General features: G+C 33.9%; 1 protein-coding gene across 1 annotated transcript in view; it reads right to left on the bottom strand.

Moving 5' to 3' along the window:
• The window catches only part of LOC106883715 (phagosome assembly factor 1), a 66,447-nt gene that overhangs the window by 12,923 nt on the left and 33,690 nt on the right, over positions 1-19,834 (bottom strand). The window contains exons 2-9 of the mRNA XM_014934826.2: positions 13,912-13,994; positions 11,974-12,057; positions 10,549-10,592; positions 10,033-10,112; positions 8,225-8,304; positions 6,844-6,947; positions 5,473-5,585; positions 3,029-3,105 (exon numbers count right to left, since the gene is read on the bottom strand). Coding sequence (XP_014790312.1) covers positions 3,029-3,105; positions 5,473-5,585; positions 6,844-6,947; positions 8,225-8,304; positions 10,033-10,112; positions 10,549-10,592; positions 11,974-12,057; positions 13,912-13,994 — 665 coding nt within the window. The remainder of the gene's footprint in view (positions 1-3,028; positions 3,106-5,472; positions 5,586-6,843; positions 6,948-8,224; positions 8,305-10,032; positions 10,113-10,548; positions 10,593-11,973; positions 12,058-13,911; positions 13,995-19,834) is intronic.

Genomic DNA, 19,834 nt, shown 5'->3' with positions numbered 1-19,834 from the left:
TAAATATAAAGCAATATTATTTATTTTTAATTAGAGATAAAAAAAATCAAATGAAGAGCCTAACATTTATCCGAGGTCAAATTATTCACACATCACAAGTATAGAAGCATTTGGTGAAGTCAATTACACACACATCTCTGTTTTATATATAGTATAATTTACTCTCTCTCTCTCTCATACACACGCACACACACAAAGATGTATGCATATTTATGCATGTACGTATACATGACAACAAACCGCTCTCTCTCTCTCTGTCACACACACACACACACTTCCATTTCATCTGATGTGTGATACTCTGTGTGTGTGCTTTCGTGCGTGCGTGAGAGGTTCCACAATCGCAATTTATTTCAATTACTCTTGTGAGGATATTCACGTAAATCATTTTTTTCATTTAAGCCACATTTTAATTTTCGTAAAAGTTTCCAAGTACCAATGAGGCTTTTTGGCGCATCTTCAATTTTCCAATTCATGAGAGGTGCCCAGTCATCATTCATCTGAGAATCCATCTACAGAATGTCCTCAGATTTCTATACAGCATATTTTGCTTTTTTCCTTCCAGTATATAAGCAACAATTTCATTCCCGGGCAACGCTGGGTTGCTCTGCTAGTATCTTATAAAATATACAAATTTATATAAGTTTGTGATAACTAACAATACATGATGAATTATCTTAAGGATATTTAACCAATGAATGAAGGGTTTGCAAGACATCAACTTACAACTTGCAGGTAACAGTCAACAGAAGCCCTCAAACCAATTTCTACTCCTAGTTGAAGAATTTAACTGAAAGTAGTAGTGTCAAAACAGTGTGTGTGTACATATGTATGTATGTATGTATGTATGTATGTATGTATGCATACATGCATGCATGCAAAGTTTAAGTTAGTTAAAATGTTTGTGATATATTCACTCCAGTTACCAGAGAGAAAATATTTCTCTTATGGTAAAAAGGTATGAAAGCACACTATATCTGTTCAGTGTTGCCACCTATCAGGACTCCCAGACAAGCTAGTTGGCTTTTATCAATGGGAGGTACCTAAGAGAGGCAACTCTGAACAGACCTTGTAAAACTATAGTCAAAATCAGAGAGAATGTCCAACAAAAGATACCCTAAACCACACGTGTCAAATAAAAGGGCATTTTTCTTGGGTCAGCAAATCCAACCGCCAACACATTAATTTCTTTGAGTAATATTAAGTTTATCAACTTTATTGGAATATCCTTTCTTTCGTGCATCATTATAGTGATTAATAACCACTCAACATCATAGTTGACAGTGGAAGCTCTAATAATTTTATTTCACCTAACTGCTAAGCAGAATGGTTTAGTCAATAAACCATTCAGAAATAATTTTGTGTTAGCATCAACAAAGCTTAGTTCCCAAATTACATGAACATTGATATTCAAAATACTGAATAGTTATACTCAGCAGCTAGTGTTTGCTATGCCCAGTCTCTGCTCAGATATAATAATTAACCGGAATTCCATCTTTAACATTCTTCAGTTGTATTTAAATTTAATAAGCAAGATTAGTTATGACAAATATTGCTTGCCTAAAGATTCAACCAGTTACACTCTTCACTACTTTAACTCTGAATGTCAAATCTATTGCTAAACTAACTCCAAAGTATACTATGGATGATTGCAAATTTGTAAAACAAAAATGTAAACTGCCCAATCAAAAGACATCATCATAGAACCCAATAACTTAACATGGGGGAACTCAAGTTTTTGTTGTGACAGAATGTCAAAATCACAAAGAATGCTTTGCCATTAATTTCTTTACCACCATTCAAACCCTTCTTAAAGCATTTCCAATCCATATCATTGAGAGTTACTTAATGCTGTATCTTAATAGTCATATTTGGAAAGACTGATATAAAACATACTTTTTATCAGCTACCAATGACAACTAACAACTTTTGACTGTCCTTGCACTGTTTTTTAAGCTTTGGGATAACTGTATCAATATACAAGACTTCAATTTTGCTGCATGAATGCAGTGGTATGTTTTCAATGAGTGATTAATTGAATTCATCATCATCATCATCATCATCGTTTAACGTCCGCTTTCCATGCTAGCATGGGTTGGACGATTTGACTGAGGACTGGTGAAACCGGATGGCAACACCAGGCTCCAGTCTGATTTGGCAGAGTTTCTACAGCTGGATGCCCTTCCTAACGCCAACCACTCAGAATAACCTAAAATAACCTAAAATAACCTAAAATCTACTTACTCATATTTAGATGACATTACTGAATGTGGTAACTCTTTTGAAGATCATGACAGAAATTTAGATATATTTCTATCAAGTGCAACTCTGTTTAGTAGAAAAAAATGTGTGTTTTGGTAAGAGAAGCATCAATTTTCTAGGTTACTGTATTCAAGATCACTAAATAAAGTAAAATCCTGATCAAATGTTTTGTTTTAAAATTCTTAATTCTAAGGAACTTGATTTGTTGACAAGGAAAATGCCAACATTACTGCTTGTAGCCCAACAATTTTCTGAGAAGTGCATGCATAAATACACACCAGGTATCATTCAGTTTCATGTCCCAAATCCATTCACAAGGCTTTGATCAATCAAGGTGCCATGCAGTAGGACTAAACACGAAACTATGTGGTTAGGAAGCGAACTTCTTAGCCACACAGCTATGCCAGTAAATATAAACATAAAATCTGATTCCAGATTGGTGTTACTACAACAACTGTTGGTCATTTTAATCTCATAATTCATAGTTTTTCTTAAAGGAAGATGAATGTTGTAATTCTACTTCCATTTGAGAATGTAACAGGGAATGGGCAAGTTTACTTCCTTACTTGAAACAGATCCTGGCATTATACAATGTATCATGTAGTAAATTAAATTCTCTCCCTTCCTTAAACAAGCTATTACTATGTAAGCCTACTCATTGAATGAAGTTTTGGTATGCAGATCTTATATCGTTACTTCTGGATACAGCATCAATCCTATTGCATATTTGAATTAAAAAATAACATATTTAAGAACGCTTACTTACTTGACAAGAATCTGAGAATCTAACAATTCTGTCTACTGTTTTCTTTCTTGTGTCTAACAGTTTGCTGGAACCATTACCTATCAAAAAGACAAATGTTATATACATGACACTGCATTTATTTAAAATCATCAAAGCAACCTCCCTACTGCGGTATTTTTAAATCTCTGTCAACAATAAGCAAACAGAGGCTGTGACCATGCTGGAGCTCATTAATGACAGTTCCCTGAAATAGCTACAGCTTCTGACTAAAATAAGTATATGCTCATTATTAAATCATATATTGCTACAAATATTCAAATAAACAACTAGAATACATCTGACAGACTTCTAGTTTTACTTTTGTCTTGCAGATATTTTTGGTTCTCAATAACTAGCTTCAATTTCTTCACATTCTGATTCTGAAGAAGTTGTAATCTGGAAATATTTAAGAGTTTTCAGGAAATATTCATTTAACTTCTTAAATGTATGTTATATCAGATGTAATAAATGTGGTAAATGGCTATAACCAAGGAAATTCAATTTCTGAAGCTCAGAAGCACTTTAATCTCGTGAGTTACAGAGTGACCTCACTAGTGTTGGTGCCATGCCATGAAAAAATGAACCCAGTATACTGTGTAAAATTGTTGGCATGAGGTAGGGTATCAGGTTATAGAAGCATATAAACAAATTATTGGCGGCGAGCTGGCAGAAACGTTAGCACGCCGGCCGAAATGCTTAGTGGTATTTCGTCTGCCGTTATGTCCTGAGTTCAAATTCCGCTGAGGTCGACTTTGTCTTTTATCCTTTCGGGGTCGATAAATTAGGTACCAGTTACGCACTGGGGTCAATGTAATCGACTTGATCCCTTTGTCTATTCTTGCTTGTCCGCTCTGTGTTTAGCCCCTTGTGGGCAATAAAGAAATAAGAAACATATAAATGAAACATGAACTATACAAGTGGCATTATAGGCTACTTGTCTAAATAAGAACTGATAAAATGGAAGATGGGACTCCTTAGTTATGTCCCAGACTGTCTCTCTAATGCTAGTGGTATCATAAAATGGACTCACTATATGGTGTAAAGTGGATGGTGATAGAAAAGGTATCCAGCAATAGAAACTGTGTCAAAGATGGAATGTACAATCAAGGTAGAATGCCATATAATTACTAATAAAGGGGAGAGTACATCTTTATTCCTGCTATATTCAACTTCTATAGTGTCAGTGGTACAACCCAATTCACACTGTAAGACATGTACAACTAACTTGGTCAGTTTTCTCTAGTGCTCTAGTTTTGTATCAGATGATGTAATGAGACTGAGACACATCCATTTCAAGCCAGCATGTAAAAAAAGGGTGTAAATTGATAATGATTTAAGACAAGTAAGACAAGTAAACAAAATTTGTAGTAAGCTAAACAGGATGCTTGAGCTAAATTTGATGATTTTTTTTTATATCTCCTTTTTTCAGGAAAAACTTCATGTATTGGTAAACAGTAAACAGCATTGGAGAGCATAATAATTTAAGTTTCAGTTGGGAAAAAATTAGCTGACATGGACAGCTGGAAGCCAACTGAATACTGGAAAAGAGTTACCTGTATTGTGTTAAAAGTATCAAAATGCCAAGATTGTGACTGCTGCTCAGTGCTCTGTGAACATTGTAAAGGCTATAAAATGTGACACAGACAGCTGCAATGGAGACTACAAAGCCTTGGCCAGCAGGAAAGGACACACCAAGCATTTCTAACTGCATCTTCTAGCAGAAATTCATCACCACACCTTTGAACAGGGCCTTAGGCTCAATTCAGTTGGTTATGTGAAGTTGTTGGAAACTGTAATCAATCTCTGGCTGGCAAGGGTTGCTGTTGGAAGTCCATATGTGAGGCAGCTGGATTTGGCTATTTGCTGTACCTTCAGGAAGATCAGAAGTAGTTGTCGGAGAGTATCTATGACTGAGCAAGCCCTGATTTTGGGCATCCTAATTCCCTTGATTGTAATCCCATGGATTACTATGTGTGGGGTGTGATTGAAAATGAAACCAACCACTTTGCTTGTAAAAATAAAGATCAAGGATGTGTTTGAAAACCTTCCAGAGGACACAGTGAGGAACACAGTGCCAGGTTCCAGAGCCATCTTGAGGCTGTAGTGGAAACTAAGGGCAGTTATTTTGAGTAAACTGTTATCTCCCAGCCATAATCTGGTTGATATCTTTGTTTCTTTTACAATTACTTTTATTTTTGGATGGTATATTGTGTTTTCTTTACCTTTTATGCAAACTGTCAAATTTAGCCCAAACACCCTGTACTGTATTAATTTATTTGTAAATGCTTTCAACATGATCATACTGAGGTCTGATTTTCATTCTTAATGAATTTCTTTCCTTTATTTATTTATTTATTGGTCAACATAAACCCACTAGTAATGGACATATTTAATGGAAAACACTACTTTAAATCTAAGTCCCTCACCTTCAGTTACAAGAATGAACTTTAATCCTTTCGTAGAGTTGTAATCTCTCAGCACTTCAACACAATCGACAAAACAGTCTCCATGGAAACATGTGATTGGTAGTGGAGGTGATCTGCACATAAAGAACAAAATCAGGTGACAAATATTTTTCAGTTGTCAGTGAAACATAAACAATAACAATTAAGGATTTTCTTTGACACAAACAAATAGACAGAGACAATAGGGCTAAACTGTATGCTTTATGAATAGCTGTTTCAGACATTTCAAAGAGATGAGTGCCAAACGTCAAACATGGAGATTATTTAGAGGGGGAAAAATGAATTTAATGTAAACAATGTAAAACAATTTGTCTGTCTGTTTGTCCCTCTACTCCACCATTCTCTACTTGTCATATAATCTCTATTTTACTTCTAACAAGCATCACTGTCATACAAGCATTGTTGTTCATTTCCAGTCTTTTGTGAAAAACGACAGGCCACGGTTAATATTATCTTGCTTAGAAATAGGTGAAAGTTGGTGACAAGAAAACTGTAGAAAATCTCACTCAACAAATTCTGTCAGACCCAAGCAAGTATGAAAAAGTGGATGCTAAATGACTATGATAATGATGACATTTAATACAGGGAGCATTAAACAGCTAATGAGAAATCAATTAAGCAATGAGAGAAAAACAGTATCAATCACTGACCAATATAAATTTTCAGTGCCTTGGCAAATATGGGAGACAACAAATTACATGCTTATATTGGGGTCATCAGTAAAGAAAACTCTTCACTGTACTTTTGAACCAGAATTGCCATCAATGCCATTTTATGATTTTTGCCACGCTGGCTAACATTGGAGGTGAATGGGTCATCACAGCAAGAGTTACTACCCCCCTAGATGTGTTGAGGACTATGTCTTACTTATACACTTCTTTTTTTGTATGTTTTCTATAGCTGGATGCCCTACCTAACACCAGCCACTTTACAGAATGTACTGGATACATTCTATTATGGCACCAGCACTAAAGAGGTAGTCATATTCTTGGAAAGACTAAAAGAATTTAAGTACATTTTATCATGAACACTACAAAGGTTGTCTCATCCCCTGCAAGTTTAAAGATTCTTCTCTACCTTAAAATGTGTTTGTCTTGACCTTGTCAGATAGAAGAGAGAGTGATGAAAGAGGAATAGTGAAAGGGCGAAGAGGAGAAAATAACAGAAGCAAAGAGTAATAGAGAAGGTAGAGGAGGGAAGAGAGAGATAGAGAAAGAAAGAGAGATAGAGGGAGAGAGATAGAGGGAGAGAGATACACAGTGACTGTTGGTAAGGAGATTCAATAAAAGAATAAATATTTGAAGATGAGCTTTCAGCTAATGATTTACTTACTTTGTATCACTTAAACTATTTCCAGAATAAATGCACATCCTAGCTACAACCGGAGATGATCCATTTGGAAATTGAAGGGATCCAAGTCCATGAGCATAACGAGGCTTAGAGAAAACAGGCTTAATTAATAAAGTTGTTATAAACATTATACAAAATGCAAAAAGAGATGTAAACAAAAATTTCAAAAGAAAAAGATATAGGATAATAAAAATATACAATAAATAAATATTTATTATAAATTATGATCTACAATAAGTGTTGACAAGTAACATTAATGTAATTGTTATCAAAACAAATTTAAGGATATAAATAAGGTAATTCTGTAATTATGGTTTGGTAGATACAATAAGAATATATAAATGAAATATTGTTAGAGTAACTCAAGAAAGATAATTTCTTAAGGTTTAGACAAAGGAGGTAAAAAGAGCAGGCTTTTAACCTAAAATCTGTGAGAAAAGTTAAGAAGGAACCACGATTTATGGATGGGTTTCTTGAGATCCTGTGTTTGCCAGGACACCAGCCAAAATGAGATGGAAGTGAGGGCATGGGATCAAACTCTGCTGGAAAACTTTCATCTTGTAACAAATTGTGCTATTTTGAAGGTGCCAAAGGAAGCCATAGATCAAGGTATCAGGTTTCTTGGGAGAACAGTTACTTACAGTGATAACTATAGTATAAATGCTTCTCAGAGTTGCTTTTTATTTTTATATACTAATGACCTTCATAACCTGTATACAAGGTACCAAGAGACATCAGTACATTTGTGGTCCACTGAGTCTAAGCTTCTTTTCAATTCTTAATTGGAAATTCTTCTCTAAAGCTGAAAAGGGCATGAATGACACAACTTCCTACTCTCTCTCAATAAATATAACTAAAGATTCAGACATATGTAAATCATTATTGTTGTTGTTGTTGTTGGCATTCTGTCGCTTACGACGTCAAGGGTTCCAGTTGATCCGATCAACGGAACAGCCTGCTCGTGAAATTAACGTGCAAGTGGCTGAGCACTCCACAGACACGTGTACCCTTAATGTAGTTCTCTGGGATATTCAGCGTGACACAGTGTGACAAGGCTGACCCTTTGAATTACAGGCACAACAGAAACAGGAAGAAAGAGTGAGAGAAAGTTGTGGTGAAAGAGTACAGCAGGGTTCACCACCATCCCCTGCCGGAGCCTCGTGGAGCTTTAGGTGTTTTCGATCAATAAACACTCACAATGCCCGGTCTGGGAATCGAAACCACGATCCTACTGCCCTAACCACTGGGCCATTGCACCTCCACAAATCATTATTGTATTATTGTATAGTTACAGTAAGCTATTTTTAATGTTTTGATAATAAAAAACAAAAAATGAAATCAAATATTTAAAAAGCAAACAAACCTCAAATTTGGATTCAATTGGAAAATCAAAGGAAAGCCCACGGAAATTTAAAACAAAAAGTTGTTTCTCGGAATTATACACTGAAAATTTAAAGAGGAGAAATGAAATATTAACACAACTTGAACATGGCATAAAAAATAACAACAAATCAACTTGATTATTACAGGCAACTACAGTTTTCACTAAGTTTGAGGACTGGATTCAGATGTTCCACTTGATTAGAAAGCAAAAGGGAATTACTGCTAATCAATCAATCAATAAGAATCAAGAGAATCCAACAGGTCATACAATAATGAATGATATCGATAGAAAGAAAATATAATGAGCAGTCAATGATTGGGTTTGTCTGAGTTTGAACCTTGCTGAAAATCAAAGCTTTTATAACTTTGTAGTTACAATGCATTTAATACATTAAATAAAATATTTATGAGATCTTTTACACTGGGCTAGTCTACACCAGTGTTTCTCAAACTATTTGATGTGGTGTACTGGCAGTTTTTTTCCCAATGTACCAGGAACCGGTAATATTTCTTAGTAATATTAATTTATACCAGAAACAATATATATAATGAATATAATAAAAGTTGACAATTTTTTTTATCTTATATTTATTTTGTAAACAAATAATACAATATTACATAATTATTTTATAATGTTTCTTTCTTTTTTGGAAACTTGCTGCATACCAGCAGCTGATGGCTCATGGACCGGCACCGGCTCACAGACGACCATTTTGAGTAGCACTGGTCTAGACAATAATTATTCTCTTGTTACCACCATCTATACCCACTATGTTTAAGAATTTACCAAAGTGGCTGATTTAGATTTCTCCATGATCATGAAAGGATTACAGTGCATTTAATATACTTAATAAACTATTCATGAGATCTTTTATACTGGGCTTAGTCTACAAAGGTAGAAGCTCTCTGAACTTTACCCGGCCTATTCTTATTCTAGCAGCTACACTCTTGGAGCATCCACCTCCACTGCTGACTTTGTCACCCAGATAAAGGAAGCTATCTACTACTTCTAAGTATTCCTTCTGACATTTGACAAAATCTATTTTCTGTACATTTCTAGTGTTCTGAGGTTAAATACTCAGACCCCATCCCCCACTCTACATCTACATGATAAAGAATAATTAAGTAAGTATTATCACCATATCTAATGAAGTGAGCATGAAAAAATCTATTTGGAAATAATCATGTTGTGTAGCAAAGACAAGATATCAATTATATATCAGTAAACTGATATTGATTAGTATATCATATTTTATGTTGTCATGGAAACTATCCTTTGACCCATATATAACTAAAAAATTTCCATCTGGTGTCAATGATCTAAATAATATATTCTCATCATTCAATTAATGCAAACTGACAACTTTGTCAAAACAGCTTTCAGTTAGTATTAAATATTTATATTCATTATATTAATAAATGGACTTCAAAATATTGATATCTAAGGCAGCCACAAGGTTTCAGGTTTTGGTAGGAACAGTGACAGGGTCTGATATAATCAATTATATCAATTCCAGTACTTGTTAAGTGTTAATTTTTATCATCCTACTAATGGATGAAAGGTGAAGTTGACCTAGGCAGGAAACGAGTTAGTTCAGAATGTAAAAGAGTATAACTTAATATGGCAAATAACTTTATTTGATGCTCTGCTGGTTTTATTACCTTAACACTCTAATACACTTCAAAATATTATTACAATACAAAAACTAGAGTGTGTGAACACAATGTAAACTTTAAAGTCATTTCATTCTGCTAAAGCATGAACAATTGGAATGTTAAGTGACTAACCTCCAGGACGTGTTGCCCCAAACGACTGATCAATCTGTTCAATGGTAGGCTGAACTTGTAAGGAATTAAAATGCACACCACTGAAAGAGAAATATTCAATATAAAGACATTTTTTAACAATGAATAAATGAATTGCAAGTCAGAAAAAATAAAGTTTGAAACGTGGTGAAACAGCTCTTGAATGGACCTGTGCAGTATTTGCAGGAGGAATGTTGTAAAACTACTTTAAGTACACAATGCATTTATTGTTTAGACTGGACAACTGCTGCCAAAGAAAAATTGCTTGAAAGGCATTCATTTAGAAAGACACTTAATAGGTAACAGTAAATTTTTATAGGACTCAAGTTAGACAAATAAAATCCACCCAGAAACAAACTTCATGTAAAACTATTTATCTATAATGGCAAACAATGAATAAAGAGTAAAGAATATATGTATAATTGTGAATTTAGCAAAATATTCAACTCAATAGCAAAATAAGATTTTTTATTAACAAAATCTGAAATAGATACTCACCAATATTTTAATTTAACTTTATTCATACAAAATACTTCAATGATCTAAATAAAGAAATATCAAATAGAAACGTTTATTAATGATATATAAGAATATATTTAAAAGAAAATATTAGCATTTCATTATTATTATCATCATCATCATCATTTAATGTCTGTTTTCCATGCTGACATGGGGTGGATGGCTTGACAGGAGCTGGTAAGGCCAGGGCCAATACCAGGTTCCATAGAGTGTTTTGGCTTGGTTTCTACAGCTGGTTTCTACAGCCCTTCCTAACACCAATCACTTTACAGAGTGTACTGGGTGCTTTTTATGTGGAACCATGTGGAACCATCACCAATGCTTTTTATGTGGCACCATCACTAGTGCTTTTTACATGGCACCAGCACCAACACCAATGCCTTTTTACATGATACCTTGGTTTTAAACCCCCCAAACTATACTTAGATAGTGGAAGTTATTAAGAAAAGACAAAGAGGAAATTATGAGAAAGAGTGAGGGAGATACTGATATCAGTGCTATTTGCCAATGTTACTTTTTAGAGTACTGAGTTTATTTTATTGAGTATCAAAGACTATGTTTGATGTAACTGCTCTTCCTTCCAATATTATCTCTAAGTTAATTAGACAGCCTGCTTTAAAGGCAAATCTTAAGAGAAATAGGAATCAATAGATTGCTGGGGGAGGGGAGTCAATAAGTATCATATAACAATGTATTCAAAGATTTATGAAACATTTGATAAATCAAAACTCTTGATATGTGTTTGATTTACATTTTTTCAATTCTTTTATATTTTGTATCTATGTTTAATCCTTAATATATGTGTGTTAACTCCCTAAGTCATCTTCAGGAATACAAAACACTAACCACACCAAATATTAATAAATCAATTTTATGCATCATTAGTTCTAAATATATGAGAATCGAATTTAGGTTTTACAAAGTATATATTTGAGCTTTTACATTACTTTTACAACTACTTTTTTTATGCTGGCATGAATTAGATGAATACATACTACTAGAACATTCTTTTTACAACCAGATGTCTCTCCTGTCTCTAACTCTAGTTTTTCAAGTGAGATAGTTTTTATTCTACATATCTTCAAAACATAGAGCCACTAGTCGATTATAAATAGCAATATAACAGTACAAATATATATATATATAATAGACATATATATAATATATAATGATGTTTGCTCACTTACCAAAAAGTTATAAACAAAAGTGTGAGACTGTAGGCAAGAAAAATAAGTTCCTTCCTCTAATCTAATAACTGTGCTCTTTGATAATAAATATATTAGCTCTAAATTTTCTCTTTGTTTTGATGGTTTACTGAAATTACTTGCTAATAAAAACAAATGGAAAACAAAAGCAAAAATGGAAATTTAGAAGAAAAAAAAACAAGGAAAGAAGACTGCTTACTTTTAACCGTTGACATACTGGATCAAAGATCAGTTTGATTCCATCCTGGGATAAACTTACAACCAGATCCATTTGTAAAGGTTGCTGTATTAGAAATGAAAAATAAAGATGTGAATACTTAGGGAAAAAGAAAGACAAAAGAAGAATGACATGAACCCGAATCAATATTTTAAACAATATATTGTGGAAGTGCAAGTTGATGAGGTGAAGAAGATTAGATAATTAACTAAAAAAATTATAAATAATTTTATATAATCAAATTCAAAAGATGGTATTCAGCACATCACTCATTAACTTAATTACACAAAAGCTTTGAGAAATGGCTCTATTTTTTACTCTTTTGCTGGTGCCAGTGCCATATAAAAAACACCTAGTACACTCTGTAAAGTGGTTGGCATTAGGTAAGTCATCCACCTGTAAAAACTTTGCTAGAGTAGACACTAGAGCTTGGGGCAGTCATCTAGCTTGCCAGCTCCTGTTAAACTGTCCAACTCTTACCAGTATAGAAAGTAGATGCTAAATGATAAATTCATTTTAGTTATACAATTTTTACTGGCCAAATATAATTTATAACTCAGTTTCAAAATCTATAAATCCCTAACAACTGATCTGTTAGATTTGAGTAGATTACATATGCTCATGAAGTAAAACAGGCCAAAGTATGCCTCCTTGTGTCCTTTGTCTGAAAATGAAGCTCAAATTTTCAATCCCTATGAGCGATTAATTCTTAAAATTATCTCCCCTCCTCTTTGAGAGACACTAACAATTTCTGCAAGGGTTATGAATTTTTTTCTCCAAATCAAAGGGAAATACCTATTAAACAATTTTTTGCAAGCATTCTGAACATAATCTGAAATTTAGCTATTATCATTTTCAAAATTGTCAACAAAACAACTTCCATACTTCCATTCAACAGAGGTGTCATTGAAAACAGAAAGTTGCAAACTGGATCAACAAATGCTCAAATGAACAGCATTCTGATATAAGATTGTTTCCTTTGTCTTTGATCATCATTTCTTGACGAAACTGTAATGGTTTCATCATGATATAAGGGGTAGTTTTTAAACCTGGCAGAAACCCATTCTTCTTCAGGCATAGCCACAGCTGATTTCTTCTTTCTCTTAGAGGGAGAGAGAAAGAAGAATTGATTCCCCGCCCAAGTTTGGTACTTTTAACCCCCAAATAGATGAAAGGCAAAGTTGGGAGCCTCTCTATAGTTGTACAATCTACTAAAAGATCTCTTTTGGCAAAATGTGAACTCAGAGTACAGAGTACCATAACACACTGTATCTGATACTTTAACAAGCCAGTCTACCACCAATAAATAGGTTAAAAATGATCAACTGTTTATTAATATTTGAACTGTGATTTCCATTAACAGTAGCTTCGTAGGTTTATATTCCCTTTTAAATTTAGCCGTAATTTTAGTTTAATTCACATTATTGGGTTCAAAAAACTAAATCCATACCCGTAAGTTATTACAGCTTTTGTTTTAACCCCAGGTTAGCTCAAACCAAACAAACCTATGATCAAAGGTATTCAAGTTGTAAACATACCAACAGTTTTTAAATTTACGACTACCCTTATCCAGTATGTTGTTCACTTTTTTTTTTTTTTAAGATGGAAGGGTGTGAGGAGATCTAATAGATAGTGCAACCACCTAGACGCTCCCTTGTTGGTTCATTATAATAGATATAGTTCACCATCCCTAGTACATACAATTTAGTTGTGAAATAAGAATATAACCTATTTTTCATTTAGTTTAGCAGATTAATGCAGAGTAAAGAGCTTTGTTAAGGAGTGCAACACATCAAATGTGTGTGTGTGTGTGCATGCGCATGTGTATATGTGAATGAAGTGAATAATTGCCCCTGCAGTAATCCTGCATTTAGAACACTCCTATGAAATGAAGAGAATAAACAAATTGTTTTAACTTACAGTATTACTGTATCGAATTTGAACAGCTTTTATCACACGGTCTTGACGTTTTAAGATATTTACAGTTTGATAGAATGGCATACCTGAGAAAATATAGAGATTAATTGAAAATAAGACAAAATTTTATTGCTACAGCAATGAAGGTTGAATTTCTTTGATTTAGACAGTTTACATTTGGAAGGAAAGTTAAATTGGATTTGCAATAAATGAGATGGATTATACAAGTTACTACTGAATTATGTAGGAAAAGTTTACTTATGACTGTGTGTGTGTGTGTCTAGGCACATGTGTATTCATATATATATAAAAGTATACACATATACATACATGTGTGTGTATGTGTATAGAGATAAGGTGAGGAGCTAGCCACTCTTTACCCTGCGGACTTAACTCTCAGTAAAGATTTTGGAGTGTAAGTTCAAATAATTTGAATGCTACTGTTTTCTATATTGAGCATCTCTGGATCTCATCTGTTGACTCTATATATACATACATATATGCATGCACACACATTTATATCTATATCTATATATATATATATATATATACTAGCAATGCACGCCAGTGTTGCCTGGGTGTTATGACCTACAGCTACATTGTATTATTTGTTCCTTTCTTATGCACAGAATCGGCACACGAGGAGTATGAAGCAAACAACTTTTCTTTACGAACATGTTTTTTGGTCATTTTCTGGTGAACAACACAGTACCTTCCATCTACCAAATTCAGTCATAAGTCTGTAGTTGGCCTAGGGCTACAGTAGAAAACACTTACCCAAGGTACCACGCAGAGGGACTGAACATGGAACTATGTGGTTGAGAAGCAAACTTCTCAACCTAACATGTGTATGTGTGTGTGCGTGTGTTTACATTTGTTGTTAAATCAAGTTTGGTGTCAGGCAGAGTTGCCTCCCTTAGCTAAAACCTCAAAATTGTGCAACCTGACCTCGTTTTTGAGGTTATTTTTCTAGTAAATTCGAAAATTGACAATGCAGTTTTCGAATCCATAAGGAACATATGCACACACACACACAAACTCTGTTTATATATATATATATATATATATATATATATATATATGCAAGGTGGTGACTTTAAGTCAACACCTCATATAAAGCTACGCCCTTTCTCTGAAATACATTCTCACTCAGTCAAGAGGGCTTCTTCCTTTCCCTTTCTTAACTTTATCTTGTAAGTTATTTGATGACCTCACTAGTGCTAATGTCATGAAAAAAGCACCCTGAACATATAGGAAGGGCATCCAGTCATAGGAACCATGCCAAAGCATAGGGGCTTGATACTGCACTGTGGCACATCAGACCATGCAAACTCTCCAATCCATGTAATTGTGGAAAACAGATGTTAAATTATGATGATGAAGATACACACATACACAGATATATATACACACATATAGGTGCATGCACACACACACACACACACACACACAGATATATATAAAGCACTGGTAATATTATATGTTCAGGATTAAGAGATTACATGTGCATGCAAAGATGTGCATTTATTTATGTACATGTTATTTTTGCATATAACAATGCATAAAATACACTAGTACAGGTTTAGAAGGAAGTCTGAAGTGGGATCGATTTTTCTGTTATAATTTTGCATCTTCTAATAGCTTATTGCAGTAACAGATTTTTTTTTTTTAAAGAAAAGCCTTTTCCGCAAAAAAAAATTAGAGACATACAAGACAACAGATATTTCACAATGATAACAAACATGATCTAACAAGTTACATGTGCGACATAGTATAACACTTAACAAATGCAACAGTTTAAAATGTACTGTGATATGCTTCACCATAAATTAATAAAGTTAGTATACATAAACAGTTTAGTCAACACCCAACTTTCATGACATCTTAATATTTGTCTTGGCCAGCAGTTTTAAAATCAATTTGATGAATAAAAAAAAATGATAGTATCAAGAGATTCAAACAAATTGTAAATGAAGCTACTTGTTACATTTCACCAGGATAAATATCACCAATAACAGCTTATTTAATTTAATTTAACAAACTGAGAGAAGCCTAGTTAATGAGACAGCCACAATGTGTTCACTTAGCCTACAAGAAACAATAGTCAAACAACCTCCAATTTCACACCCTATTGTCTTCGACATAGTACTTTGTAGACATAAACAAAAGCAATTGCTACCAAGTACCTGAACCAGCCAGTTAGGGATATTCTCTAAGTCATGGCATTGTGGTAACACAAGTTAATGCCAAGTGGCAAGTCAACTATAAAGAATCATTAACTTATCAACAAGGTATCGCTTTTATGATTTTGTAACAAGAATCATACAATATCATGCACTAGAAGATTGCCTCCAACGATGTAGTTTTACCTTTGATTACATGGTACACATGGCCTCAAATTTTGGGATAGAGAACAATTAATTAACTGTGAAACTGCAAAGATGAAAGACAAAGTTGTCTCCACAGAGATTTGGAGTCAAAGTGTAAAGACATGTAAATAAATACCACAAGTCATTTTGTCCATTCCTCTACCAAAACTGCCAATCTACATCCCTCATAGAATCTTGATAGAACATGCAAGTTAAAGCTTCTGATTAAAGAGTAATGAATTTCTGTCTCTGTCACTGCTATTATAACAGTTTTTTATCTTGGAAGTTGATGGCTATATACCAACCTTGTCTGAATCCATCTACTGCATGTATGCTACCTCCAAAGTTTTGGCACCAGGGCCTTAGCCTACAATGTCTTCTCTAGAAAAGTACAAAATTTCTATGAAGTGTAGTGTTACTACTGAACATTGTTTTAAAGTTATATCGTCAGCATTTTCATTTTGCTTTCTCAGTTACCCTTACACAACAACAAGATTACAGTAAACTTTTGTTTAAACTCACATTCATGTCTGTAAGTGGATGTCAGTCTCAAGTAATTTGGCAAGTAACTTACTCTTCAGGAATGATGACTATGATAATCACAATGACTAATTTTTAAATAGCTTTACTACTACTGCCTTTTCAGTCAAACACGTACCACTATCAGAGTTTCAGTAACTGATCTACATTTTAGACTTGTATCATTAATGCAATAATCTATTACTGATCAGTATTTCTGAATAAGCATTATTTTTCTGAAAAGACCTTTAGCAAACAACATTAAAAAGGATTTATCATAGTGATTTGATACAAAAACTGATACTAGTTATCTAAAACAGTCAGTGCATGTAAAATGTCAAATTTCTGTATTTTCTGTTTGACTGTTCATAATCAGAAGTGCCAATGGGTAATTAGCCTAATTAACTTCACAAAAGGCATCAAGCAATGTAAGTAAATAAAGTATAATGGGAATAGAAATGGATTACAGACTTAGCTTGCCTTACAATATCACTGACTGCCTGAAGAATAAATATAATTAATTTAGAGCACCTTATCTGAAAACTATATCAACTTCATTACTTTAGATCATATAGGATTGATTGCAAATGGAAATTGCAGATGTTGATATTATGACATTGATCCTCAGCAAACCCTCTTCCCTTACAAAAACTTGTTACAAAGCCTTTTCATTTTTCTTTTTATTCATTATCTAAAAACAATCTTGAATTCATATCAAACTATTCAGTAATGCTGAGATATTGAGGAGTTATCCTAGGTAGCTACATGTGAAAAGGCTATTGGAAAGAAAACTAAAAATATTTTAATTAGATACAAAATGTTTTTTTTCGCAAAGAGATTTGAAAATTAATTAGAAAATGCTTTCTTAGAAAAGCAATCTAAAAATTAATTAGAAAATCCACTCTATATTGGTGGAAAAGAAAATTACTTTTTCATACTGCTGCTCATTTAATGAAACTATGTGCTGTGCAGTATTATGTTTCCTACCAACACTCTGAAGACTATCACTTGAAAACAAGGAAAATGTTTCTAACAGTTAAATAGGCATGTCTCCGAACTTTTTCAAGCTAAACAAATTCAGCTATAAAATAATGACTTGTCCTACTTTTAACGTTGGGAAAGTCTCCTCAGAAACAACTTGCTTTTCATTGTTGTTGTTTATGATTTAAACATATTGTTCAAAGACTGCTTGCTCCACTTGTTTATTTTTAACATTTAGAAAAAAAAAAAAAAAAGCAACCTTTCTTATTGACATATTCCATGCAAAATAACTGAACTGTAGCCAGGTGGTAGTTGTTGTAATACTGACTATGAAAAAAGCCATGTGGTTGCTGGTCTTGTTATTGACATATTGTCTATAAAAGAAGTGAATTATAGTCATGTGGTTGTTGTTGTTATATAGTCCAAGGTCAGTCGTGACTCAACAACACCCTTTTATGAAAGTTGTTCAAGACACGCCTTTCCAACATTTTATTTATCAAGTATTACATTACCCAATGCATCTTACTTTATCTAAGGCAATAGGATATGGTTTGAAGGAGATCTGGATGCTATTCCCAGCAGGTCAAGTAAACCACAGAGAGGCTCTCAATCATCTTTGATGATGCTGACTATTTTGAACAAGCATCTATAGTTGTTTCCTTGTATGTCTCCTCTTCATTTTATTTTTCCAAACATGTTTTTGAAAATCTAGAACATGTTCTATCTTTGACCTGATCAATAAACGGTACAGCACAGATATACAGTGAAACACCCGTAATGGATTTAACCCAAAGCCCAATGAGATGGTAGTTCAATGCATTCTTCAGTTAGTAATTTTGTATTGATATATAACACGAAAGACTGATAGCATCTAAAATGAGAAAGTGGTTGGACATTTATAGGAGATATTAACAGTAGAGAAGAAACTTAGGTACAGGTATGGATGCTTGGTTAAGAAGCTTGCTTTGCAACCATGCAGTTTCAGGTTCAGTCCTACTATATGACACCTTGGGCAAGTGCCTTCTACTATAACCCTGACTGACCAATGCCTTGTGAGTGAATTTGGTAGTAAACAGAAATTATGTAGAAAACTGTTAAATATATGTGTGTGTGTCTTTATGTTTGTGTCCCCCACCCACACTGTTTGACAGCTGGTGTTGGTTTGTGTACATCCTCAAGAGACTGGCAAAAGAGACTGCCAAATTAAATACCAAACATAAGAATAAAAATACTGGTGTTGATTTGTTCCATTAAACTCTTCAAGGCAGTACACTAGCATGGCCACAGTCTAATGACTGAAACAAGTAGAAGAGAAAAATAACGATAGATGTTTGCAGGAAATATATTCCTTCAGTGGTAAGGACATGGAATGGAACAGGATGATTCTGTGACAGGGGAAATGATAAAAATGTTAACACTTAGAGCTTGGTAATTCTTGAAGACGCTCAAATGTAAACAAACACCCCACCTCACACACTCATACAATGGGCTGTGTGCAGTTTCCATCTACCAAATTTAGTTAGAAAGCATTGGCCAGTCTGAGGCATTAGTAAAAGTTAACTTGCCCAAGGTGCTGAACAGCAGGACTGAAATCAAAGCTAAGTAGTTATGAAGCAAATGTCTTAAACACAGAGGCACGTCTATGATACATCATGAAACTGTGTTGTTCTGACAGTTGAGACTACCCCTGAGTGAAATAGATTAATTAAAGCTAGGGAGAAATATAGTTTAATTAAAACTTAATATTTCAGACCTCACATTTCAGACCTCACATTTCAGATGATGTGGCAATGAAAGTATTGGAGACACTGCTGTGTTAGTTTACTCTTTTACTTGTTTCAGCCATTTGACTGCGGCCATGCTGGAGCACCGTCTTTAGTCGAGCAAATCGACCCCAGGACTTCTTCTTTGGAAGCATAGTACTTATTCTATCGGTCTGTTTTGCCGAACCGCTAAGTTACGGGGACGTAAACACACCAAGCGATGTTGGGAGGACAAACACAGACACACAAACACATACACACACATACATATATATATATATATATATATATATA

This window comes from Octopus bimaculoides, chromosome 4 (assembly GCF_001194135.2).
Source record: "Octopus bimaculoides isolate UCB-OBI-ISO-001 chromosome 4, ASM119413v2, whole genome shotgun sequence".
NCBI lineage: Eukaryota > Metazoa > Mollusca > Cephalopoda > Octopoda > Octopodidae > Octopus > Octopus bimaculoides.
Note: the sequence above shows the minus strand (reverse complement) of the source record. Positions and strands in the feature narration are given on the sequence as shown.